The 27,658-nt window shown below is 46.6% G+C and overlaps 1 protein-coding gene across 1 annotated transcript in view; it reads right to left on the minus strand.

Annotated features, from left to right (window-relative positions):
• The window catches only part of LOC104469956 (DNA-binding protein RFX2-like), a 27,002-nt gene extending 204 nt beyond the window's left edge, over window positions 1–26,798 (minus strand). The window contains 18 exon segments of the mRNA XM_010084704.1: window positions 1–3; window positions 158–200; window positions 1,808–1,961; window positions 2,299–2,507; window positions 2,904–3,053; window positions 3,909–4,006; window positions 5,007–5,158; window positions 5,631–5,743; window positions 6,067–6,185; window positions 7,009–7,124; window positions 8,226–8,345; window positions 10,513–10,694; window positions 16,389–16,463; window positions 21,026–21,290; window positions 22,574–22,653; window positions 23,661–23,676; window positions 23,678–23,739; window positions 26,667–26,798. The exon segment at window positions 1–3 is cut by the window's left edge and continues 204 nt beyond it. Coding sequence (XP_010083006.1) covers window positions 1–3; window positions 158–200; window positions 1,808–1,961; window positions 2,299–2,507; window positions 2,904–3,053; window positions 3,909–4,006; window positions 5,007–5,158; window positions 5,631–5,743; window positions 6,067–6,185; window positions 7,009–7,124; window positions 8,226–8,345; window positions 10,513–10,694; window positions 16,389–16,463; window positions 21,026–21,290; window positions 22,574–22,653; window positions 23,661–23,676; window positions 23,678–23,739; window positions 26,667–26,774 — 2,065 coding nt within the window. The 5' untranslated portion in view covers window positions 26,775–26,798.
• Between the last annotated feature and the right edge of the window lie 860 nt (window positions 26,799–27,658).

The raw sequence follows: 27,658 nt of genomic DNA on the forward strand, positions 1-27,658 counted from the left end.
CATCTGCAAAGGACAGGTCTCAGCGTGAGGGTGGGGACCGGGGGGGAAGAGGTTCTTCCTCCCAACAGAGCAGGGTGGAAGAGCCAGCATGAGGTTTTCCCTCCCACAGCAATTTAATCCCGACCCAGTGGGACTTCCCTTGAGGGATCAGAAGTACCTTTGTCCAGCAGCGTTGGGGACAGGGACGTGAGGTCACCAAACTGAAAGAAAAAGGAGTTACAAGGTCAGTGAAGCTTATGGAGACCCCAGGTGCCAGACCTGCACGTCGGCATTTATTTCCAAGCAATTCTAACCAGCAGCTTAAGCGCTCGGGAGAAACCACAAGCATCAGCAGCGCAGGTGGTAAAGAGCAGAAAGCAAAACCAACCACGTGTTTGGGGAAAAAAGTCTGCTGCTGCCTTTTAAACCTCTGGGCAAACACCACACACAACCATCCAGGGCAGGATCGAGCTCTGGAACAAAGGGAGAAATTTTTTTCTCCCCCAGGTCACGACCAAGTGCTGCCACAGACCAAAGGATGGTGCCTTTCCTCCACGTTGGGCAGCTGCTCCGACACACCAGCCGTTCACCTCTCCTGGGACTCTGCCACCAATCCACCTCTCTGCAGCTCTCTGCAAAGCCTCTGCATTCGTGGCAGGAAAGTGCTTTGGGGTGGTGCCGAGCGTAAGCAGAGAGCTGGGGACGTACTGGGTTCTGGAGACGCGTTGTCTCCCCCTGTGACGAGGTCTGAAACGCTGAGTTGCTGTCACAGGAACGCTAAAGAGTCACACAAAGTTGGGCAGCAGAAGGAACTGAAGAGAGCAGGAGTGCCAAAGTGAGCAATCGAAACGGAAGGATGCGATTCATCCTCATTTGCTGGGAAGAATCAGCCTCCTCCCGGAGAAGAGAAATATTGCAAGAGTGTAACGAGGGAAAGGAAAGGCAAAGGATGAAAGCCTCCCACAGCTCGGTTTTGCTGGAAGCCTTTCACGCTCCTTTAACACCAATAAAGACAGAGGTTCTGCAGGGAGGAGCGGGAACTCCAGCACTGCTGACTGGGCGCAGCAGCACGGGTCTAACGGGAGGGGAAGGGAAGCAGTTGGTTTGTCTGGCTCCCCTACGTGAGCTCCCTGGAAGGAAGGAAACAGCGTGAGCTTCCAGGAGCAAATGAGATCAGTTTTAATCGAACCGTCGTTTCCATATTGCTGTTACAGGTTGATCAGGGGCTTTAAAATCTGGGCATTTCAGAGTGAAAAACTGGAAGTGGCTTCAGCTAGGCAGGACAGGACCTGCCGGCAAGTCAGGCACCAGATTTACTGTCTGGTGTGTTAAAAAAAACCCTCCAAACCCCCCACACAACACAAAAAACCCGTCATTTCTCTTCTTCAAGAGTGGCTGACTGCACATGTAACTCTAGAGCTTGCAGAGGGATGAAGAAGTTCAGTGAACGGCACCACTGAAAGTTGCAGGGAAAGTAACTTTTGGAGGTTTTTTTGCTTGGTTTAGTTTTTGTGTTTGATGGGACTTTGCTCTGGTGGGAACCCCAAAGTCAGGGTTGGTACCCACAGGATACAGAGAGAAGCAGGGAGATCCTTTTCCTCCCTCCTCCGGTGATGCCCAGTGATGCTCAACTGCCCCAAAACCCACCAGCTCCGGTATCAGCGAGCCAGGATGGAGGATGCTCAGGAAGCTGGATCCTTGTGCCAGGCACACAAAAACCACAGTAAATCCTTCGGTAAAATGGTTAAAAAATCACATTCAGGACACAGCGTGTCTCTCTAAGTGCTGCGTAGTTTGGGTTTCTTCCTAGGGAATAAACAATTCTCACCTCTCCCATTACAGCAATCGGCGTCTCCCCTGTTGCCTGAGCAACACGATGCTCGACCAGATAAAACATGTATTCGTCATAGAGCAGGCGGATCAGGTGGAAGGAACCGAAGCTGGCAGCACTGCGCAAGGTGAGGTCACGGATCACCATGGAGCTGGAAAATCACCGGGAAACAAAATATTTGGGTTCTGTTTTACACTTGCATCGCAGCTGATGTGAATTCTTGACTCTGAAGGTACTGTGGGACACAGCGATCTGTTTCTATCTCGAACCCAAAAATATCAAAGCACTTTTAAGAAATTAGTTGACAGAGCATCCTATCCCCACCCTAAAAGGATACAGGAGACACAACGCTCCCTCTACACCAGGGCAGAGCGATGGTTAACCAGAGTTTCATGGGAGTAAAGAACTTGGCCTTGGCTTTTCAAGGAGCTGTTTACATGCCCTAAGCCCGAGGCAGAAATATCTCCAAAATGAGAAAGAAAATGTACCTATAGAAAGACCATTTCAAGAGGAACTGCCTGGCTGCCTTGGGGAAGCTGGGGCTGCCCTCGTGATGCTTCAGGACTTGAGTAACAACATTATCCAGCCAACCAGCCCACTGGTCCAGAGAACTCTGCTGCTGCAGAGTGAGCTTGAAATCCTGCTCCAGCTTCTGTACCATGCCTTCCTCGCACTGGCACACCCATGAGGCTTGCTCCTGCTCGGGAAGAAGGGTTGACAGTTACTCATCAGTTACTCACGCCAAGCCTGCAGGGTTGTTGCATCCCAACCCAGGAATTCAGCTTCAATTCTAGTAGACAAGGACTCCAAATCCACTCTGAATTCTGTCTCCTCCGATCCATCCAGACCATAGTACAATATTATTATTGGAACAATATTAATTTTGGTAGCACTGCTTCTTAGAAAAGTTCCTTAGTACCTTCTTCACTATTCACAGTGAGATGGCAAACTGGAAAAGTAACACCAAAACCCTTAAATTGTTCATTTAATTGCCTTTTAGTACTGGAAATAAGATGCTGGTTACCAGCAGACAACCTCATTAGAGAGTCCCAGTTCTAGGCAGCATGACCTAGGAAAAGATACCCGAAGTTACCTGCACGTTGGCGAAGTCGACGCGATTGAGATCGCTGAGCATCTGGTTTATCTGCGAAGTGTTCTGCAGCACGGCACGGGCGGCCTGAGCCAGGTGGTTCAGGGACGTGTATCTCCGTAACGTCTGCGCAAAGGCACTCACCACCCCGACCTGCAACACAGCACGCAGGGCACCGCGAGCGGGAAGGACGCGGAGCTGGAAGGCGAACTCTGCTCACTGCTGAGCTCAAGCACACACCGGCCGGGGTAACCTGCACTGTCCCACCCACGCTGCTGTCCAAAGCATACCTGAGCGCTCCAGAGCTTTTGCAGCGTTTATTCCATCTTGCAAACCAGCCTCTGCATTTCCTTTCTTTAAACTAACAGGTTTGCACACTCTGCCTCCAGCAGAGAGCAGGTGAGGACAGGCTGACAGAATCCGTGGATTTAGGAGAGGGGGAGCGGGAGCCTTAAGTTGAATTTCTGCAAAGCCATTCAGTTCTGTACGTTCTAGCAGGACAGCTTCAGCCCAGTGCAGAGATTTTCTTCCAGAGAGCAGGACATGGAATATGCCATTGGCCAATTTGTGCCTCAATCCTAAACCTAAGGTCAAATCCTGAGCCAGCAATTGTGGGTCTGTTGCTCTGGCTGTGCTCCCTCCCAGCTTTTTGTGCACCTGCACGCCAGCAAAGCATGGGAAGTCGAAAAGTCCTTGACTGTCCTGGCAACAACTCAGTATTTTATCAGCATTCCTCTCAGCACAAATCCAAAACATAGCCTCACACTAGCTACTAAGAAGAAAATGAACTCTATCCCAGCTGAAACCAGGACACGGACGTGGGAATGGCTCCGCAGACAGAACATCAGCTTCTGGGACAAAGGAGTTGAGCTCCTGTCCTGCCGCTTCTTGCTGATCTTGGTTCTTAGTTATTCGTTACATCCTGATGGCCTGGAGTACACGTGGCCAAACCCCAGCAGGGATTTCTAACCACCGTGGAAAACTGCAACACACGCTCCCTCTGCTTACCTTCGTCTGGACAACCTGGGGGGGAAATTCACTCATGGCATTCATCAGCCATCCTTCCAAACTCTTGGCAAAATTCCGAATCGCCTGCGTGAGGGTGCCTGCAAAGAAGTTTTGTCATGGACAAGTCTGCACAGTTAGAAAGGCTGTCCCGTACCTTCTTTGGACACCACTTCCTAGCCCAGGACTGCTGTGGAAAGCACAGCCTCTGATCTGGTTAGTTGTGATCTTGATTTAGCATCAAGGAAATCAGCTGAGTCCTGAGGTTCACTCCAGTTTTTCTTATTGTTATCCTCTAATGTTGTGATTCAAACTATTCTTATTCTTTCTTATTCTTATTCTTATTCTTATTTTCTTATTCTTATTTCTCTTTCTAATTCTTATTTATTTTCTTATTCTTTCTCATTTTCTTATTCTTTCTTATCCTCTTCTTATTCACGCTCCTTCTGAGCATTCTCCAAACGTTGAAATCTGCTCCTTAAAGACACACACGTGCCCCAGGATGCAGCCTGACAACAGCAGCCCAGAGGGACACGGCTTTCTGGTGCCGCTCAGCCCAGACTACGGCTGAGTGGAGCCTCAGGGAGCCTGACACGTGCACTTAACCGAGGAACCACATCAGAGAGAAAACCCTCGATATCCCATCACTAATCTCCCAAATGAAAGTTGACCCCAAATTTCCAGGAGGCAGAGCAGGGGATAGGATGGTCCTGCAGAAACAAAGATCCTATCTCCGAGGAAACATCTTGCAAGGATTAGCTGAGCTTAGCTGTGCACTAAGCTTCCGCTTTGACCTTGACTCCTAGCCAAAGTCAGGAGATGGGACATGCCATAAACCAAATTTTAAAAGGCATGGGAATTTCCAGGGGCCACAGAGTAATGCAGAGCAACGCTGAAGGAGGAATATTGCTGTCTCCATTATATTTTTTAGCTTGTATTCAAACCAAAAACCTCTGAATCAACTTTGACAATGGAAATCTTTGTGGCAAGACCGAGTGAGTCACGGATCGCTCTCCGTACAGACACAACATCCCGTGACTCAGGGGCTGAGCAGGAGCCGGGACCAGCTGCGTGTTCCTGACCACGCAGCGGGATACTCACTGGGCACCGGTCTGAGCACGTCTGGGATGAGAATCTCCACCAGGGCCTGGTACAAGATGTGGTCACAGCTTCTCATCCATTTGAGGATGGGTTCGTATTTGCACAGAGTGATCAGCTTATCTTTCGGGAGGGTCCCTTCGTGTTCTTCTTCGCTGCAGGAGAAGGAGGAGGGAGGCAGCGTTAGCAGCAGGTTTGCATTCAGTGCATTCATCCTGCCTCTGGATTTCTAACCCTGGTTTCCAGCAGAAAAAAGCAATTCAGGTTTCTTTCAAAAGTCACTCAAGATTGATCCCTAATGGCATGGAATCATTACTGTCTGCTCCTGCTGACCATTTACGATAGCGGCATCCTGTTCTCCTTCATCTCTGCATTTTGGGCTAGCACTTGTTACAGGAGGTATAAGCACACAGAGGTACACAATCAGAGCGGATGCTTTCCCCAAAGGTCCGAACTTTGTGTGGTCGTTACGATACTAAACACTTCCGACACTCTTTGGAACCATTCTGCAGGGAAGTGAATACTTCCAAGCCCTCAAAACGCCTAACTGAAAATACTTCATGCATTTTTCAAAGAGAAAATATCACCCCAAAATTATTCAGAAATAATCAAAGCACAGCGGCGTACCTGGACGGCAGAGCAGTCGAGCCATCACTAGATGGTGTTTTAGGACTCCAGAAGGATTGCCACAGTTTCTCAATATAATGAAATTGAAGGTTCATTACCACATCCAAAGTCACCTTAACGACAAAGAACACAACTCGTTAGCTGCTCTGCTAGCATCTTGCCACACGGGGCAGGAATAAATTTCATGTGCTGCCATTTAGAATAAAGAATATACAAGAAAAATAACGGCAAGGGCATTGTTTTAATATTCAATATAACATAAAACAGGCCACACAATGCAAAAATAATATAAAGTGCAATATTTGAGTTGTAATACTAAAAAAAAAAACAAAAATTTAAGCATTCCCCATTATAGTGTAGATTTTCCTAAGAGCAGGATATGAGATAAGCACATGAATTGTGTCCTACATCAATTAAAAATATTCAAAACACTCACCTCGCAGTGTCGCCTGTAAAGAAGCTGCAGAGTTTTCACGTCATTCATGGTGACTCCTTCTTGTAAGAGGACGTTACCTAGATCAGGAGCTGGGAACTCCGGAAAGACGTGGGTTACATCTGGGGAAAAAAACAATTGGGAAAGATGGTGAGAGTTCGGAGCACTGACTTACGTGGGACTAGAGATGGGTGTAAGGTGCTGCTGTCCTTCATGTTTCAAGTGGGATGAAAAAGGAGAAATGAGACTGACAATTTAGTACTTTCCCAATTCATGCTGCTACACTGGGGAAAAGTGAACAGCCCCTTTATTCAGTGTGGAAAGGAAAATGTTTTCTTTCTCTCTGTAATAAAAGAAACAAGAATACATTGTCCTCATCAACCACGCTTCCCATTAGATTTTCTCCGAAGCCTGAAAACGTCTCTCTGGTATTTTGAGAGTACAATGGAAAATGTAATTGGACAGCAGACGTATCGGAAGCAATTGTATTTCAGAGCTGGCCGGGATTTGGTCTCTCTGCTTGCATGATGGAAACATGTAGATCCACGACCAGCAAAGCCAGAGAGCTTGTCTCACAAGGAGAAGGCCCGTAGGGATCCACATTGCAGCCTTTGAATTGCTCTGCCTGGCTTAGCACAGCTCCTCAGGACGTCCGCTCCTTCCATCCAGCTGGGATAAAACCGGCCGGACTAAAAACATGCTTAAAGGGAACAGAGAGACTTGACGGTACAAGGAAAAATAAATTTAGTGAGTGTGACATGACAAGAGCTTATTAGAATATAAACTATGTATACAAAAAAAAAATATACAATATAGAATACTGTAGATTTATTAGAAAAGCAAACAACTGCAGAACAGACGGGGCTTGCTGGACAAGACCTTCCTTCCTCTTAAAGCTATAAGCCTCGACACGAGATAAGGAATGCATTAAAGCAGTCTCCTCACCTATGAATTGCTGATGATGTTGACTTTGAGCAGCAACCGATTGCTCCGGCGTAGGGTGCGGGTTGTTGTTGGACCCACTCTCTGCCATGCCGTCCATCTTCTGCGCTGGTCTATACCTAAATGTAGAGCATGGCTTGGGATTTACACGGGCACGAGCAAACGCACACGTGGCATTTGCAACACAGAACGCAGAGTTTGGCGTTCGTCGTGTGACACGCGAGGTGACACTCAAGGCTGACCATTTCCATCTCCTACTTAACTGCAGGGGGAAAATGAGAAGCTCCTTTTGAAAAGCACTCCCCGAGAGAGAATTCAAGAGGTTAAGATGTTTGCCCAAGGTGACACAAAAAAAAAAAAAAAAAAAAAAAAAAAAAGAAAATGATAAGCAGAACTGGAGTGAGTGCCAGAGTGCAGGCTCTCAGTCTCGAGAGCTGACTTTTGCATTTATTTTCTGTTTGGGAACTGAAGAAATAAATTCTTCTGCTCCAGCAAGAACCAGAAGTGTCCATGCTTCCAGGAGACCATTCCCAATTCTTTTGCACATTGTTTTTTATATTCAGAATTACTCAGACACAAGACTAACCACAGCACTATTTAACTTGCACTGTTCCACAAAAAAAAAAACAAAAAACAAACCCAAACAAAACCCAAAACCACCCAAGCGCAACACAAGCCCCCAAGTCCTTTACACTGATTTGGCACAAACGAATCCATAGCTGAGGTCCTCAACCAGTTGGGTCAGAGGGACACAGTGAAAAGCTGCACATATGGTGACATCCTCCGGAGCAGCGGGCTGAAGCAAGCTGCTGGAAAACAGCCTAGGCAGATAAACGCCGTTTCATAGAAGAGTTTGTGTTGGAAGGGACCTTTAAAGGTCACCTAGTACAACCTCCTGCAATGAACAGGGACACCTTCAGCTCCAGCAGGTTGCTCAGAGCCCTGTCCAACCTGACCTCGAATGTTTCCAGGGGTGACACAACTACCAGAAGAGTTTTTGGACCCTTCCACTACTCAGAGCGGCCAGTGACTTCCAGCCCCCTCTTCCACAGCTCAGCTCCCGCACGTCAGCACCTCTTGGGTTTGAGCTGTCCCAACATGCGATCCCAAGCCAAGGCAAGTCCCAGGATGGTGTCTGGAGCTTTCTTTGGGAAAGGACCCTGGCCCATGGCAGCATCGGGGACATGGCCAGCGAGCTCCAAGATGCTGGGAGCACCTACCTTTGCTTCTGGTGGATGGGCTGCTGCCTCATGGCCATGTACTGGGTGTCCTCCTGCAAGCTGTTCAGCGGAGACTCTGGTTTTAGACGGATCCCGTAATAATGATATTTGGAGTTTCCCCTGGAAATATCAGTGTTGAAATTGCTCAGTGTAAGCTGGTCAACAGAAGGGACATCGTAACCCTGCAATTTACTCTTAGGCTTGTTTTGACAACACACCCTGCTTCTTACAGCACAGGGCGGTTTGCTGCCAAGTGCTAGTTGAATGGCTGAACTAACGAATGCCATCATCTCCTATAAAATTTAAAACCACGTCGCAAAGTTCAGTGACACCCACTTTTAAAACCCGGCGAGGTTTGTTCCAAGTAACCCATGGTAACTGGAGAAGAAGAGAGAAGTGTTACAATACAAAGTGTTATTAAACAGAACGACAGAAAGACCTCAGGGGACACTTTGCTATTTGATTAGGGTTTAAGGATTTGTTTTTTCCATAAAAACAAACCTCCATCTTTATCTAGACTTGGATGAAACAAGCCTGACTCAACAGTCAACTATGATAAGAAAAATGTTCTTCTGTTGCCAGCACTTTTCAGCAAAGGCCACAGGCTTTGATGTGGCTTTGTTCTTTGAGTTGCTCATTTTTTTAGCTTTGTAAAAACTGAAAGCAGTTTGCAAGCAAAAGAGGTTGTCAGGTTTTTTTTTTCCTTTGCTGGTCAGCAAAGCTGCTGTGATGCTCCTTAGGAGAAAATCTTTCCATCACATTAGACAGATGTGTCCGTTAAAGTTTTTCCACCAAACTGGAATTTTTCAGTCCCCAAGCATCTGCTTTTGAGAGCGAGAAGGACAATTATGCAGCCATGGATACATGACAACAGTATGTCCAACTTGGTTTTAGCCAGCTTGTCGCTCACAAGGGTTGAGCAGAGTCCTCGGTGGGAGAGGAGCCGGAGCCTGGGAGCAGCAGCCGGGTCCCCAGTGCCCTCTTATTGGGGTTGCTTCAAACTCATTGACTGTGTCACTATGGCAGGGTCTGAAGGCACCTTAAACCCAGTGATGCTTCCCACTGGAAAATCACGTAGAGAAATATAAGAGAGGAACATTTGGGAATGAACCCTTTTGTCCTTGTTGCGGGAATTTTCTCTTTTCGAGAGGACGGTTGAATCATTCAGTCTTTGTCACTGGACCAAAGGGCTTTACACCCGCCGAGTGCTCCGGTAGGAAGTACACTTCGGTCATGTCTAAAGTGATTTTAAGTGCCTGCAAATTAGGTAACAAATGCATTTCTAAGCTAAAGGAATAAATAAGAAAATCATGGTGGACAGCTATTTCCGTATTTATTGAGGTTTACTATATCCTTCCCAGCTGGCACATTTGCAATTTTAAGTGGGTTTTTTGCTTGTTTCCTTTTTTTTTTTTTTCTTTAATCCTTGATGGGATTAAACAATTTCTCCCCTCTAAAAAAATTATTTCAGAGCTCTTGCACTTGAACCAATCCACAGAAACCTCTCCTGCTCTTCCTATGACTGTTGCCTCCACATTCCAGCTGTGGAATGCCCTGGACACATCTGCTTTTGTTCTCACTTAGAAGCCCAAATATCTAAGCTTGAATTTTATTATTAAATCTTACACAATCAGAGTGATCACTGTTTCTTTAATGCATTAGCTATTTTTTTTTTTTTTTAATTAGAAGCTGGGATAAAATGCAAATTCAGCTGTGCAAGCTGTGCAGACACTTTGGATGCTCCCTTGATGGACGCATCTGTAGTTACAGCAACTCTACTTTCTTATGTTATGGTTTTGTTTTAACATCATATGGATCTTTTGATGTTTTGAAAGAAAAAATTCTGTTATAAGATTCAGCCTGCTGCTTTGGGGATTTAAGAAATAAGCCATTTACATCTGTACAGCTTGTTGCATCGAAGATGTGGGCAGAGGTTCTGTGCTGGAGGACCTTTACCAGACCCGCTTCACTGCACCAGAATTTTGGGGAAACGGACTTCGACCAAATTCCACCCTGTGGCTGGACAAGACGCTGTCACCAGAGACCTGGAGCGTGTCTGAAAGGAGCAGTATTGTCAAATTCGGTGAGAAGGCAGCTTTGCCTCACAACCCACAGAAATTACTGCTCTGCCTCAGAATAGCAATTCTTTTTTCCCACAACATCATGGTTAGTTGTTTCTGTAGATCTCAGAAGAAAAACTTGTGCCTGCCGAACTCGGTAGGTTCTCCATATGTGTGAGAGTTGTAGCAGCTTTTTTTTTTTTTTTTTAATGTACTTTCATCCCTACCTGGTTCCCAGGCGGCGAGTCCTCAGCCCCATGAACACCGACCGGATCAGTTTTCCAAAGGAAGCGGCGTTCACCGGATCCAGTTTGTGCTCCTGACAGTGCCGCAGGTAATGGTTGTAGAGAGAGCTCCTGGGAAGGCTGACGCCTTCTGCCGTCTCGTAGTTGTCCAACAACCACTGGAGCTTTATGTATGGAAAACATAAATAAATAAAGAACACATGAAAGTCTAAAGAGGGCTGGAACGGGCTGCGTCAAATAGTGTCAACACTTAAATGTCAGGAAAGCTCAGCTAACGTTAAGAATTCAAGAGAACTTAATGCTGGGTAGTTAATTTATAGAAGTTAATTTATACAACTTATACCAGTTGCATTTTTATAAAAGTAAAAGGACCCCCAGCCCCAAGCTAATAACCCGAACAAAAATGCCGTCAAATTTTGCAAAAGCATTAAAACATCGTCCGCCTGCCATCTCAGTGTCCACCTTGGATTCAGATGAATTCCTGCAGAGCCAAAACAAAGCTGTAAGAACTCATGTTTTCCAAGAATAAAGACGTTAAGATACTGCTTAAGAGGAACAAATTTTAGGGGAAGTAAATACGCTGCAAAATCTTTATTAATTTGAAGATCGGCACGGCTGCAACTGTTCCCTTAACAATAAAATTAACCGTTACCAAAGCAACCTTAAAAATGTGAAGGGGTCCATCTATTTTTCAAAATCTACTTTCTGAACTTCTTCTGACATTTCTGTTGATTAAAGTTTGCAACGAATAGATATTATTTATCTCCAGCCGGGCTGAAAGGACAAGCCCAGCACACAATGTCAGCGCAGGAGTTCAAACGCAAAAAGATAAACCCCCTGATCTCCTTTAATTGGCTAAATGACTTCAGCATCAATAAAACAACTTCACTAAAAAAAAATGCAGTGAATTTTTGAAGGAACTAGATGTACAAGTGGACTCAAATCAATAGCTTTGGTAAGAGCCCTTTCATTGTCATTAGGGACATTTGGGATTAACATTTTCAAGCCTTCCCTCTCCGTCCACACCTCCAGCCCTGCTGGCCCAGCTCCACCAGAACCAGCTGCATTCACACCATTCGGTGGCAAAACAGACGCGGGCGATGGATGGCAAAATATTAACCACATCATCTCCTTACAACAAACACAAGCACATGTTGTAATTAAGCACCAACTTAGTCTAGAAATCAGCGGGATTTCACCATGCCCGTGGATGTATGAGTTGGTCTATGCTTACGTCCTCTCCACTCGTACTCCGGTGTCTGGCTCTTCACCATTTTCTCTTGGTCAACCATTGGGGTCCCAATTCACCACGATATTACTCGAGTTTTAAATCAATAACTCTGATATTGATATAAAAATACAACCTGAAAGGTGCAATGACACCTCTGACACCTCCCTCCATTCCGTTAGGTTCAGTTTATGTCTTTCGTATCCAACCTTGCTCTCACGCGAAGGCTTTCCAGCCTGGATGAGCTCCCTGCACCTCGGAACGGATGTCCTGCGCTTACCATTCACCTAGCCAAATGTCAACTTCTGCTACGTAAAACGAGCTGAACCCAAAGCTGTACAGTTAAAACTCTTTCATTCATTAGTTGGCCTTGACCCAAAGCAACCACAAGTCCAAACAACTGGGTCCACCAGTTTTGGTGGCCTTTGGTCACCAGGGGCTGCCACAGCGGGAAGAACACAAACCTCTTGGCCATCTTCGCCTCTGTCCTGCTTTTCACAGAGCTGCTTCTCACCTTCCCACCTTCCTCCAGGGACACATCACCTACGCCGTTGTTTGACGTGTTTTCCCACAGGTGAAGATCTTTCTGACCTCCAAACCCTACAGTCCTAAGAGGAGGTGTTTGCTAACGACCCGCATCCCTTTGTGCTCTCGTCTGCACAGGAGACACCCCTGGGAAGCCCCAAAAGCCCGTTCTGTAGCCCTGAGCCTCCTCATCGACCCCCCCACTAACCTATCTCTTCCAAAAGTGGAACCCAGTGTTTTTGACATAAAAAACCAGCCAGGAGCTCTGTTTTTAAGCAGTCCACATCTATGCTAATTTTGACCCACCCCTTGTATTTAAAAGATTAACGATTGAGAAGGTTCCTTTTTTTAAAATAATTTATTTTCTAAATCTGTTCTAATTCCAAGCCTTAGAAAAAAAAAATAAAAGTTACATGTTACTATGGAAAATTCAGATATAGGTAAAACCCTCCCTCTCATTTAAATTTGATCCTGGACATTTTTAGTCTAATCCCAGATATTTCTAGAATATTCCCTTCATCTTCCAGCTTTCTTTTTCTGCAAGTGTCTTTTTATATTCCTTTAAACATTACAGGGTTTCACAATATGAACTCCCACTACTGAATTAGAAATTTATTACAAAATGCACAAAAGAGCTTAAAAAAAAGAGATCTGTCAGAACAGAAATAATTTTCAAAACATGATTTTGGCTCTTCCTGCATTAGTAACAGCAGACCAGGCACTTTAATGAGAACATTAAAGATTCTTTCCATTTGTATCCCTTATTCTGTTTACATTTTTCAGTTTTGCTCAGTTGCGACAATGAAGAGATATTCTACAGTTTCATTTCTGTTTATGCTACGATCAGGTTCCAATAAAATCACTCTGCAGCTGTATGCTGCTTTGTTCATTATAGACACTACAGGGAAACATTTCCATTTCATTTTGACTTTATTTTTATTGACTGTCTGTTTTGATTTTATTTTTTTTTAATCTTTAGCAAAAACCTAGTCCTTTTTCAATGGAAAAAGCGATACACAGCGCTGGTTGAGAAAAGAAAAAACCATTTCCCCTGATGATCTAGGTTTGGAGAGATTTTCTTATGGACACTTCCAGGAAAAAGATAAAGGTGTTTGAGCTGAGACTAAGAGGAGCAGGTTCCTAAGTCCCTGCTCAGTCCAGCTCAGGGTTAGGACGGACCTAGTGTTTCTCCAGGAGCAGGAGATTCATCCTTCATTAGGTCGTGACATCCTCCCCTGGCCAAGGGAGAATTATTCCCTCTAACAATTCTCCTACTTCTCTGTTCAGTCTCGCTTTAGGTGTTTCCACTTAAACACCGTTTGGGGGGGAAGATCTTGTCCTCAGGGAAAAAACCTCCATCAGCACCTACCTAAGAGCCACTCACCCCCAGGGCAGAAGTCCAACGGGTTTTGGGGGGTTTATTTTGGTTTTTTCCCTTTTTTGTTTGTTTGTTTGTTTTACAGGCAGTGAGGAAAAAATACATCTTCCCCCTACTCCTATGAGTACTATGGATACGTAGGAGCAGGTTATAGCATCCAGCCGCTTCCTCACCTGCCTAGCTTTAGGCACTGGTGTACAGAAATTGTTGTCATTTTTTCTCCAATTTCTTTGCATCATTTGCAAGCTCATAATTGGCAAAGAAGTGATTCCTCTTACCCAGCGACTCGGGAGTGCACTTGTGAGCAGAGCTTTTCAGGAGCAGTAATAGATGGACATGAGTTCATTACAAACATCATCTGGCACTGGGGTATTAACATTAGCTTTGGCTTCTAAATTTTGATATTTCAAGTGCACTTCAACAACCTCTCAGAGGGTTTTTCAGGCTGAATTAAGTTATCAAGAGTGGCTCCGTTTCACATTGACTTTGCTTAAACAGCATTCTGTAAAAAATTCCCTCTTGACTGAGATACCTTTCATTTTCCTGTTTTTTTTCCTTTTTTAAAAACAAAGATTCCTGGCATGAAACATCTGCCGACAGCAACAAAAGAAACCGCTGTCCCACGAATTTACAGGTTTGCAAAATGTGAAATTTAAAATGAAGGACAGAACAGTTCAGAAAAAAACTCTGCAACCTTAAGACTAAAAGCAATTAATTCAGAACTAACAGTGCAATTAGTGTTATCTCACAACTTCCTCAGCTCCTAGCTTTTGTTAAGCTCATAGTTTGCTTTCAGCCTTGACAAATCACAGTCACCTGCTGCTTCACTTGCTGGTTCTCATGCAGGAGCCTGACAATATTGTGTGTCAGTCACACAAGCATGTGGGATAGGTAACACTCTGTCTGGTTTTTTGGGTTTTTTTTAACATAAAGAGGTGGGAACTGAAGCATCCCGGATAGCAGAAACCCTTGTAACACGGCAAGTGCCAGGGATGAGGAGCAGAGGTGCAGCGCTGCACCAGGCTGCCCCATACCCCCAACCTCTGGCAGCATCCAGGCGGCGGATGCCCCCTCCCTGGAAACCTTCCTCCAGCTCTGGAAAGACGTTGCCTGATCCCATGCTGCAACGTGCTGCGTCTCCTACTTGGACCATCGCCTTCTCGCTGCTCCCACATCTCCGCAGACATCGCTCCGTGCCTCGGGAAGGCGGAGCAAGGATGCTGCAGGTTCACGGAGCAGCACCCCGCACGTTGCTTGTCCCTGGACTGACACCTTCAGGAGGGACAAGCAGAGAGCCCATGGGCACACACATGCTTGCAGAGTAGTTTAGTTGCTTACTAAACTTACGCCTTATGCCAAACTATGAACCGTGTCCTCAGAAGCGAGACATTAAGCTCTTTACTCCTACCCTGCAAGACAAGGGTGGGGAAGATCTGATCAGAGGCTGGATCGGGCCCCAAATCCATCCTGCACAGCCTGCCGTCAGGTGAAATATCTTTTCTACCTTCACTTTCTTTCCTCTGCCCTTTTCCTGCTTTTTTTTTTTCAAACCTCCTTGAACACCACACCACAACCCACCCTGTCCTGTTCTGCTCTGTCACTTTCTGCACTGGGATGAACAAGGAAAATTCTGCAGAGCGACGTTATCCTTGGACAAATCCGCACGGCACTGGGGTGTGTGAGCACGGCCACAGCCTGCGACAGGGAGGATGCACAGAGATGCTCAGAACAGGAACTACCAGCATCATTCTGCAGGTTTGTGTTTCCCCAACTACAACAAGAAACCTTCCATTTCAAGAAGCTGAAATAAGGATCGAGCTCATCCAGGAGCCCTGGCTTGGAGTTCAACATCAGCTTAAGAAAATCAGACTGCCGGGTTTAGAGTTCCTTTCATTTTCTCAGGCTGTTCCTCTTGGGTGAAGAGAGCAAAGATTTTTTTTTTTTGCAGGACCTAAGAATGACAACAGATCTGCCCCCAAATGCGAAGCACAAGGAAATCTGTTAGCATCGCATGGTTCACTGCGATTTATCAGTGTGGAACACGCTTCAGCCTCATCCAAAACACAACGAAGTCAAGGCAAGTCCAACCACTTCACCGGGACTTGAACGACCCCCTTCAAATCTCACACAAGGACGTGCTCACTGTTAAGCGTTACTGCATGGGAGCCATAAACCATGCTGCAGAAGGCCCAGCAGAATAGCGGGAACTTCACACAAAGCAGGGAGATTGTTGGCATAGCGAGAAGAGAGAGGTCTAGCAAATGGATTTAGCACAGCATCGTATCAGCAATGGTCTTCCTGCGGCCCAGAAATGGGCAATAAAGGCACACACAGGAGCAGGCTTTTGGTACGTGCTATCTATCTGTTGTGCTTTGTGCCAAATTATTGCTGTAGAATTATTCTTTTCCAGCCATCTTTCAATTGCGATGAAAGGAAAGAACTTCCTCAAATGTGTTTATCTAATTGCCAGCAATTTCCATCGCAAGGCAGATGAAATAAATAAACACAGGGTAGAGGCAGTTCACGGAATCCAGAGCATCTCATAACCAAACATTAACATCATGGCACTTTTTGCAGGTTCTTGTTTCTTGGAAATGGGCTGCTTTGGGCAGCACAGCTGAATCACAGGCTGCTTTGAGCGGCTCGTGCTGTTGAATACACCAAAGGGCTACAAATAATGCTCCTACCAAAGCAGGAAAGAGGTTGTAAATTCCGATTGTAACTTACATGGCTGTTGAGCAAACTGCTTTTGTGTGATGTAATCCCTTCATTTTTTTGTAGGTTTTCAATCGCCATTTCAAGCTAAAGAAAATGTGCACAGGGAAAAAAAAAAAAAAAAGGAAAAAAAAAAAAGGAAAAAAGAAAAAGAAAGGAAATCAGATAGTTAGCAACAGCCAGGATTATTATTTCTTCATTAATATTTGAATGATTAATGCTTTATATCAACAAGCTTGTGAAAAAGAGGCAAACAGATGAGGCACAGTCCTTATGGGATGAAGCTGCAGAGATGTTATCGTATGGCATGCAAACTAACAACACAGCAAGAATCCCTGTTAGGGTGAAAGAGCGAGACCAGGGGGCTTTTGATCTTCCACTATAGAAAAGAGAAGCAGCTTTCCTTCTCCTTTCCCCCCCATGCCCAGACCAAAACACCACCAGCCAGATAAGCTGCAGCAGGTCCAAGGAGATTCGCTCCAGGGAACGTGCCCTTTACCCAGATCTTTCAAGGAAAACTGGAAGTAATGACTTTGGTTATTCTTATTTCTGAAATTTTGGACATAAAAAACCCTAACGGCAGCTTGAATAAAACACGGGCACAAGGAGGTGCTGCCACACAGAATGAATAAGCTGGGATGGATAAGAGCTCTTTGCTACCGAAGAGACTGCAAAGGGACTCTGCAGGAAGAAGACAGGTTTGGATTAAGTGAGCCTCTTCCCCGAAGACAGGCTGGCACATCTCGATACTACTCGTGCTCATCAGCACTGACCTCAGAGCTTCTGCAAGCGGAGTCACGATGGGGCATTCCGGCCCCTGAAGAGCTCCCTTGCTTTCCTCTGCCCTCCTCTAGCTTTTCAGCCCAGCTACAGCTGCTGCCTTGTGCCCAGACCCTCTCCTGGACCCTTCTTGTCTTGTCCTTTCCACTCCTGGGGCTCCCTTGGCAATCTCTGGCCAAGTACTTAGCAGATGACTGCTGCTTCCAGAGCTCCAGCGCTCCTGAGCACAAGTTTTTTGCAAGTGGGGAAGGAAAAAAACCAAAACAAAATTAAAAAACCCCACAATAAGGTACTGGCAGGAGCAGAACCGGCAGCTTCTTTCCAGTAGATGTTCTCCTGTTATCTGTGACCTGTTGGTGCGGGCAGGACGAGGTGGCACACCGCAGCCAGTCAAACTTGCAGGCAGCAGCTGGCTCTAGCATCTGTCCTCATTCGACATGCACGGTCGTGCGCCCGTGTGTCGGCACACAGAGCATCGCATCTGCATGGTGATCTCTCCGTGGCCTCCTCCATGTCCTAACAAGCTCCCTGTGCTCCAGTCTGCACTGACTCGTAGCATGGTGAAGATAAAGGTCGAGATAAAACCACTCACTTACAAAACCCAGCTCTGTCCGAAAGGTGTGAGAAGAGAACAAATCCCATCTCACTTCTAAAGTAACATTCAACAATCAAAGCCACAGCCTGTGCCATATCCACGTCTGGAAGTGACACTCTGTTGAGCACCTCCAGTACACGTCCCTTGGTTTCTATCCAAAAGTGCCGCTTTCCAAAGAAGTTATCAGGGAATTAAAAACAGAGGTCACTCTAAGACTCTATGTCAATGTTTTTTTTCTGAGAAAAACTGTCTAGCACACCGTGATGTACCACGAGGAACCAAAGACTGATTGCTGATGCAGGCGTCGGGAAATGAGTCAGTGTTCGAGGGAGACACCGTTTCCTTCCCCTGTTCACGGAGCAGCGCAGGGTCCGTTGAGCAACACCTCTTACGCAAGCACAGGAACACTGCCTGGCCTTCTGGCATTTTGGTAAGTGTCCCAGCCACACGGACACCTGACATCTGAAGAAAAAAATACTGCAGGGGAAAGATTAAAAGCTCTTAAATAGCCCTGCATGAAGGTGAGGAGCTCTGAGGACCCACTTACGGGAGGTCTCAAGGATTTCCTCTCTCGGCATCGCCTAGTTTAAATGAAGATTAATAGTGCTCGATGGCCACAGACACCGAACGGGACTGCTGCAGGTGCTCTTTCAGCCCATGCGATGGAGCAGAACCCCATTATTCCAGCAGATATGGAAAACGGGTTTCTTTAAATATTTGAAGATTTTCTTTTAGTGTACCTACAGCCTTTATCAAACATCCCTTGACCTCCTGCGGCAGCTCTTACACCACTGCTAATTCTGAAGTGCTGCCTTGTTCCCAGCCTCCTCTGAAGACACTCTCCTGGCTTCCAAGGTCTCGGTGCCGGCTCTGCCTCAAGCATTCAACACCCCCCAGGCCCTCGCGCTTCCCCATTCCTCGCAGCTGCCTCTCCCGTTGCCCAGCCCTCACATTGCTGGCCACTTTGCCATCCACCCCCTTTGCTCTACACCCCCAAGGCCACACGCAAACACTACGACTTCCTTGGCTACAACTGCATGAGATTTTCTTGCTCTCCACAAAGCTCTTCATCCTGCCCCAAATACATTTTGCCAGGACTACAGCCTCTCCAGCCTCTTTAACACCAGACTTTCCTACTCTCTGTTTAAGCAAGACATTGCAATGAAAAATAATGTTCCTACCCATCGATTTGATTCAGTCATCGCTCTCCTTAAGCCTTCCAATATCTGTCCACCTGTTATCGTGTGAAATTCAAAGCAGTTATCATGGCTCAGGTCTATCCCCCTCCAACTCTGGTCTCTGCTGAATGAACTGAAAGCCACACTGACATCCCTGTGTGTCCTCCATACACTAGTTCACCCTTCCACAGGACCCATGGACGTTCTGGGTTAAAATACCTTCTGAAAGTCCATTCCTACATGAAACAGAGTGAATTTATTTCAGATGCGTTTTCGTAAAGGTCACTTCCTAAATTCTTTTTTTTTCTGAATAGCTTTAGCTCATGAGGGGAAGGACTTTATCCAGGAGTGTACTGATAGGACAATGGTAATGGTTTGAAGCTGAAAGAAGGTAGATTTAGATGAGATATTAGAAGGAAATGTTTTCCTGTGCGGGGGGTGAGGCAGTGGCCCAGGGTGCCCAGAGAAGCTGTGGATGCCCCATCCCTGGAGGGGTTCAAGGCCAGGCTGGATGAGGCTTTGGGCAACCTGGGCTAGTGGGAGGTGTCCCTGCCCATGGCAGGGGGTGGCACTGGATGGGCTTTAAGGTCCCTCCCAACCCAAACCATTCTATAATCCTATGTGATAGACAGCTACAAACTAAATCTCTTCATGGGACATTTCTGTTCACACATATTCTACTCAGGCTTTTTACATTGTGCCCGTCACCATGGAAATAAAAAAAACCAAACCCCTAAGCAAACAAGAGTAATGTTGTGCTTTGCAAGATGCAGTCCCACGCAGGTGGCAAGATCAGCAGTTACCTTCCTTCAAAATAACAAGCTTGAGTAAAAATCAGATGATGGTCCTATGCTAGTTTTTAACTCTGCCCAGATAAAATACACACATACACAATTCTCACACAAGAAACGAACCCCAGCTAATCCGGACACAGCTGTCATTTTCCAGTCAACTCAAAGCTAAAGACTTTTCCCCTACTTCTACCCAAGGCAGAGCACATTTCCTGCAGGATCAAAGGTAACCTTTCAAGGCACAAAGATTCAAAAAAATGTGTCGTCTGTATTCTAAAAGTCTGTGGGAAAAGAAAGTACAACCTAACCGGTCAGATTTTCAAGAGCACTCGGCTGCGAACACCTCCTGGTTTTCTCCCTGGGTGGTGCTGTTCGCATTTTCAAGTCTGGCCACATCCACTGAATTACACCTACATTTGTCATTACGTTTATATACAAAAGTATAAACACACATAAGGCTGTCTGGGAAGGAAGGTGAGCAGAGCTCCAGCCCACTCCTGGCCGCAGCCGCTACGTAGGGCTGGTAGGTTCTCAGAGAAAAGCCCTGGGAGCTTCTAGCTGCAGAGAGGCTGGTTTGGGTTAAGAACTGCATCCCCCCCCCCCCGAGTCCCACACAGCTGTCCAGCTGTGCTTCTAGCAACCCTACACCTCAATCGACAGTTGGAGGGACATGATGAAAAAAAAGAATTAGAGCTTTAATACATTTCTGTTTGATCAGTATTATCCCTAAAATACATTTTCTGTAACATATGGCAGGGACAGAATACACAATGGTGTACGAGATACATACAAAGACTTTTCGATCGCTGTGCATTTGGCATGATCAGCTTGACATACCTTATATGTTAATTATTCACTGTGTTACTAATGGATTTTTCAGGTCTCGTCGTAATTAAAAATATATTTATAGATTTCTTTATTTTGGGTAAGCCAAGCCCTGTGTGCAGATGTTATCCTTATTAGAAAATGTAAATACAGACAATTCTTTTGAAGTGGAAAGCCAAAACATTTTGCTCAAGGAAAAAAAAAACACAAGAATTTTTTCTTATCTCCATGCTGTATAATTTCAGTGATCCACTCAGCAAGTTTGAAAAACCTCTGCCCACCACCCAGAGAGACATTCCAAACTCCTGTTGAAAAATCTCTGTAGTACACCAGTGTCTATTCTTTCCCTTGCATTTGCATGGCACGTTATACAGACATATACATAGCGATAACGATAGGAAGTTTTATTTTCTGAAGGTTTTTCAGTTCCCTTGGAATAATTCCTGGCCCCCGAGCTGCAACATCTGCAGGGCTACATACCGTTGCTGGAGAGGAGCGTGAAGTATGTGACAGAGAATGTCTAGTGTTTTCCATCCCCCCATGAATGAGATAGGCTCCCGAGCCGGAGAGGATCGGACTTCCCCCAATGTCCATGGTGATGCCCACCATGTTGTGAGAGGGAATGGCTGTAGGAGAGGATGCCGCTGTAGTCACCTGAGCTCCACCTCCCTGCGGTTCGAAATAGGACGCTGCGCTGCTGGGGGCGTAAATCTGAGCTTCGGTGTTGTAGGAGTAGGTGGCTCGTCTGTCAAAGGAATAACAGGGTCAGGAGGTGGAGAGGAGCTTGTAGATCTAATCTCATGGACAATAAGTTTCCAAAATCTGGACCACCTTTTACAAAATCCTTGACTCCACGGTCGGTGGGATTTGTTCTGCTGAAATTGAACCCTCCTGACAATGTCAATCATTCCTGTGATGGCCCTGGAGCAAAGGTCCCACAGCCACAGTGAGAGCAGAGCCCAGGAGTTGCTCCACAGCCACTGTAGGTAACCTGGGTGCTGAAGGCTGAGAGCATCCCGGGTAGCAGCAGGGGCATCAGGCCAAAAGCGGGGGGGCTCAGAAGGCAGGAGGAAGAGGATAACCTTAGAAAACCCCCTTCTTCCTCCAGCAGCTCCTAAAGGTGCCCCACCTCACCACACAATGGGCTGGGCAGAGGAAAATACCGGACCTTTTTATGTAGGAGAGAGCAGGATTCCCTGGAGAACGGTCCCTCCATGAGACCAACGCCTCCCCCAAGGCTGGAGTCTGGCTGAAAATACCCCCGCGCACACAACGGAGCGTGTTGTCATGGTTTAACCCCAGCCGCCAGCTCAGCCCCGCACGCCCACTCGCCCACTCCCCCACAGTGGGATGGGGAGAGAGAATCGGAAGGGTATAAGCAAGAAAAGCAAGAAAACTCGTGGTTTGAGATAAAGACAGTTTAACAGGTAAAGCAAAAGCCGTGCACGCAAGAAAAGAAAAGAAGGAATTCATTCCCTACTTCCTCTTGGCAGGCAGGTGTGTGGCCATCCCCAGGACAGCTGGGCTCCATAACACGTAACGGTGACTTGGGAAGATAAACGCCATGTCTCCGAATGACCCCCCCCTTTCCTTCTTCCTCCCCCAGCTTTATATACTGAGCACAACGTCATATGGTATGGACCATCCCTTTGGTCAGTGGGGGTCAGCTGTCCCAGCCGTGTCCCCTCCCAACTCCGTGTGCACCCCCAGCCTGCTCGCTGGAGGGGTGAGGAGCAGCAAAGGCCTTGACTGTGTACGCGCTGCTCAGCAGTAACTAAAACATGCCCCTGTTATCACCACTGTTTTCAGCACAAATCCAAAACACAGCCCCATAACTAGCTACCATGAAGAAACTTAACTCTATCCCAGCCAAAACCAGCACACGTGTGAAACGGTTCCTCCTCTTCCTCCTTTCAATGGCAGAGTGCCGGCAGCGGCACCGGGGTGGAAGGAGCTCGGGAGGAGCGAAGGGCTCAGCCCAGCTGGGAGGGGAACAGGGCTCTGCTACAGCCAACAAGAGACTCTTACATGGTTCCATTGGTATAAACAGCTTCTCCTCCTTCCACATACTGGACCTGGGATGGATATACGTGCTGCACGGCTTGCACCTGAAACAAACATCATAAACTCCAGTTACGGCGATGTTATTGCCTAACAGCAGTGGGAGAAATTGCATATTACAGCCTTAAACATCTTGCAACCTTACCTTGACATTTAGGTTTTCTTTTTAAAAGAAAAACCAACCAAACAAAACCCCCACAAGCTTAGGAATCCCAAAGGACGTATTTATTTGGAAAGGTCACATTAAAATAAATAAATAAGTAGTTGCTCCATGAGCAGTGGAAACAATGGAGCGGGGTTTCCTCTGCACAACACGCCTCAGGGCTGGTTCTCCACTGACTAACAAGGGTGAGATCACGCTGCAGCCTTTCCTTCAGAGAGGAGGTTGGCAGTGTCCATCTGCACCACAGCCCTCTTTTTCATTGGTCTGGGAGGTCTTGGATGTAGGTTGCCCTCTGTCAAGTTGTTTTTTTATTTTTTTCTGAAACTGAGCAACCAAATAAAAAATTGCTAGAGGAAAAAGTCAAGGGAGTCAGACTCACTGTCCACATGAAGCAGCACCACAGATGCCTGGTTTCTTAGGAAACAAGGACTGCAAAAGGCAAAGTTCAGATAAAGAAAAGCACTTCATGGCTCTCTGTCACCTAACCTTTCTATGAAGCCACATGCAGTCAGTATATTTATTTGTGTAATTAAAAAATGCCCCCAAACACTTTGCCTCTAAAAAGATCTTTACAGAGGAGGACTGCTTTTAAACGGCAATTAAAAGCATCCATCAAATCTTCAAATGTACAAAAGACAACTGCTACGGTGAAGGTTCTTTCTAAACTTTAAATATCTTGAGAGTTTCTTTTGCCACCAGTCTAAGAACGAAAGAGACCGACGGACAAAGCCGCTCTCACAGTGATTTCCAGTTCTCTAATTGCACACAACTCTTTAACTAAGAGCATGGATTTTTCTAAGCAGCTATCTGTCACAGTTTCAAATGTCATGTGGGATGTGGGGTCTTGTTGACACGGGGGTCCCTGGTGGTGTCTCACCCCAGAGATATTACCTGTTGTGGAACCTGCAACAGAGATCTGCTGCATCTGCGCTCCTTTGGGAGCGGAGCCTGCTGCTTGGACCAAAACCCTCTGAAAGAAGAAGATATAGTAACACACACTTACTTTCAGTCTGTGACACAGGTGAGTTAGGTATTCGCTTTCAAACTTGCATGGAAAGCTTGCCTCCTACTCCAGCAGCAGCAGTACCCCTCACTTGGCGTCCCTGCGGTCCCTATCCTTCCAATTTAATCTGCATCAGACACCAGCCTGAACTCAGGACCCCAAACCTTGGGAAAAGCTGCATCCACGCTTTCTGACATGGATCATCTTTAAGTCTCCACGCAAGGAAATACCAGCAAACAGTTGTCAGACGGGAGGAGCTCAGCATGAGGTTCATCTGCAGCTAAACCAGAACCACTCCTCACACATTCCCATTTTCCTCCTAGGGCTACACAGTGTCTGCTCTTACGGCTGCCATACCAAACTACGCTCTGCCTCCTGCGACATGAAATCCCCCTATCCAAGGTGCCACAGCCGTTACAGGTTCTACCACCACCAAAGCTCAGACGGTTCTGCGTCTCCCTTCAGTGCCACCAAGGGCACAGAAACGCTTTGTGTTGCCTTGCACTGCTCACTCTGTCCTCTGCCCCTCCCTTGTCGCCTCCCACCTCTTTGTGTTAGGCTCCACATGCAGTTTGAGGTTGGACTCACATCTCCTCGAGTGCTCAGCAACGCCGTTACAGGTTCTACCACCACCAAAGCTCAGACGGTTCTGCGTCTCCCTTCAGTGCCACCAAGGGCACAGAAACGCTTTGTGTTGCCTTGCACTGCTCACTCTGTCCTCTGCCCCTCCCTTGTCGCCTCCCACCTCTTTGTGTTAGGCTCCACATGCAGTTTGAGGTTGGACTCACATCTCCTCGAGTGCTCAGCAACTTGCAGATCCAGTAAAACAAGCGTGGGGGGAGGTGGTGGACAGAAATAAATGATTCAGTGAGGCTGGTGGGAACACAGACTAGGATAATGGCATGAGAGTAAGAAAGAAAATGTTCAAGCCAAACATCAGTATGGCCTTTTAAACCAATGAGGACCTTCTCCTCATCAGTCATCTCCTCCACAGTCATCCTCTGTGGCTTCAGGCTTTAAAAACACCCAGAAGATTGGGCCAACCAAACAAAAAGCTGCAAAACAATCCCACATGAATCCTAGAAGAGACCTTGACAACTACTGGCTACCTTACACGTAGATATTTATGATTTTTAGCCCTCTGACACTCTCCCAACATGACAGAAATTCTATCCTAGCAGAATTCTAGGAATATGATAATTGCCCAGATTTCTAGGCAGGCTCTGTACCACCAGTCCACAGGCTGACCCTCAGTAAGTCGGGTACATCGGAGATCCTGCAGCTGAGCTGGCAATAAGGACATGCACACTTATGCCAGCCACCCCTTCGTCTGTTTTCTCTCTAAAAGAGGCTGTAACCAGTGCACAACGGGAACATTAAAAGCCCTTTTTCAAGTCAGGCCTTGACAATGCCACCTACACCGAAGTCCGAGCAAGATCTGTTCCTTTCTTCTACCTTTTACCCATCCTCTGTCGTTGCTTTTACCAAAGGACGCGTCCCCTCCTTTGGCACAGCTGCCCAGCTCAGCTACTTGTGTCATTTGTCTCCACCTGTCTGGTTCCTCCTATTAGCTTCCAATCAAAAAAATTAATCATCCCCAACCTGTAAGATGAAGCCATCCTGTTCATACAGCCTTCTCTCACACTGAAAGGTAGACCAGCCATCAACAACACCAAAGGCTTCAGCCTCACACCGGTCATGCTGCCAGGAGTTCATTCCTGGTGTTTTCTTTGTCCTGCAGTTGAGAAGGGAAGGCTCTGGATGCTTCTCCTCTTCAGCAATCTTCCACAATTCTCTGGGTCTTCCTTAATCCATGGAGTTCCACCTGATACTACGTGTCATGACGACAGCACCAGCACAGTCTGGATGGGCAATTTCACAATCCAAAGCCGATGGGTTTTCTAAACTTCATTAACATGTTGTCACAGTCAAATTCATGTTAATGACTGACGATCCCTAAGATACTCGACACTACTCGTCAGCAGTATCCACACGATTACAATGCAAACACGTAACGTCACCCGGAGAAATCAAAGATGGGAAGGCTGAAAGACAACAGAGAGCTGGCCAAACACGCACCAAATCAGCCGATGTGAACCTCCACGTCTCCTGGTGAATCGATGCTCCTACCACAGTTTTTAATTGTTCCTTTTTGTCAGCATCCAAAGGCAGCTACTTCTGCTCGCTTGGGAATCAGAGAGGAGGGTGTAGCTAAGTTACACCCACCCGTCCTCTTACCCCTCCAGCTTCCTGTGACAGAAACTTGTTTTGATAGTTCCCCAAAAGGCATCAAAAGGAATCAGTTTTACTTAACCCTTCCCACTTTGCACTAGGCTGTTTTCATTCATCAGCTGAAGCTATAATTTCTCTCCTACCAGGAGACCTCCCAAGTGCATTGTATTCATGTACATGAATCATTAACCCCCTCTCTCAAATTTAACATGCCAGGATCCACCTCCCAAAGGAAGAGACCAGCATACAGCTCCACCACCCTCTCCCCACACCACCGCTCCCTCCACCTCCTCTGCTGAGCTCGGTACCCTATTTGCAGAGATGCCTTTAAGGGCAGTTTCGTTTTCTCCTGCTTTTATTGACACACCAAATAATGACAACAGGATATTATACCGAAGCAAACACCAAATTCACATGAAGTGACTTCCTTGGGTAGTTCAAATCTAAACCCCCTGTTTTAAAGCTTGCATATTCGCAGGGCTAACTCACGAAACAGCGACAGCCTTGAGCAACACAAAGTCCAGCAACAGGTTCTCCCCACTACCTCAACCAGCTGCTTAACAATCCTCTCCCTCATATAAAAACCCTGGATTAAAATACATCTGCCAGTAAACCAGGTCTCTTCTCCATGGAAACGGCATTCCCAGCTGTGCATACGTTACCTGCTGAGACGCTGGCACTGGCTGCACGACCGGAGCTTGGGCTGACGCAGAAGCGTGAAGTGCCACAGAAGCTGCTGCTGAGTCTGATCCACCCTCGGAACTCTGCATGCTCACTGCTGGAGAGAACAGAGCAGAAATCAGCCAGGGAAAGCACAGCTACACACCGCAGCAAGCGCCCGAGGAACCCGCGTCTAACAGGAATAAAATCCCAGTGGAAGGTGCAGGGGAAGTGCTAGGAAGGAAGGTTGCTACCTTCCTACACAGAGGACTCTTTTTAGTCTCAGAGCTAATTTTAATACAGTATTATATTAAGAAAAAAGAAAGTTGCACAATTGTTCCACAGAAAGGAGAGGGAAGGAACAGAAAATGCATTTCTAAATATAACCGAAAAGTAACATTGGAAAATTATTGTGTCATAGTGAGGATAACTTCAGATCTGGAAGAGTAAGAGGATATTTTAGAAATAATTTTTTCTCCTCCTCCGCCTTATCATGTTTAACTACTGAAAAAAAAATTAATTAAATCTAAGCACACTCCTGGAGCTTAGCTAAGGCTTTCAGTTGCAAAGCGCAGTGGTCTATCTGGGTTTATAATCACAACCGATAATCAAACATGAATAGCAGCAGAACAGTGACTGAACATCATTTTAAAACCCCCAAACCACCCCCACAAAGAACCACCTCCACTCTCCCATCCATGTCCTCGCCTCACAACCCCACCAGCCTCCCCAAGGTCCCCAAACACAGACCCACCATCGCCCTCCAGCCCTGCTCCCACGCCGCAACCCAGTGGTTGATGCCCTCAGCACCTTCCAGCCACCCCGGTCCCCTGTCCTGGCACTCACCCCGCATCCCTCAGCCGCCTCAGGACGCATCCCTATGGACATGCAGGTACATCCTGGGGGTGAAGAACTGGTACAAGAGCTGGGCTGAGCCCTTGCCCCGCGGCACAGGCTCTCCATCCCCGGGTCTCCCTGATCCCTTACGGCACTG

The sequence above is a fragment of the Pterocles gutturalis genome, unplaced genomic scaffold (assembly GCF_000699245.1).
Source record: "Pterocles gutturalis isolate BGI_N339 unplaced genomic scaffold, ASM69924v1 scaffold6415, whole genome shotgun sequence".
Classification (NCBI taxonomy): Eukaryota; Metazoa; Chordata; class Aves; order Pterocliformes; family Pteroclidae; genus Pterocles; species Pterocles gutturalis.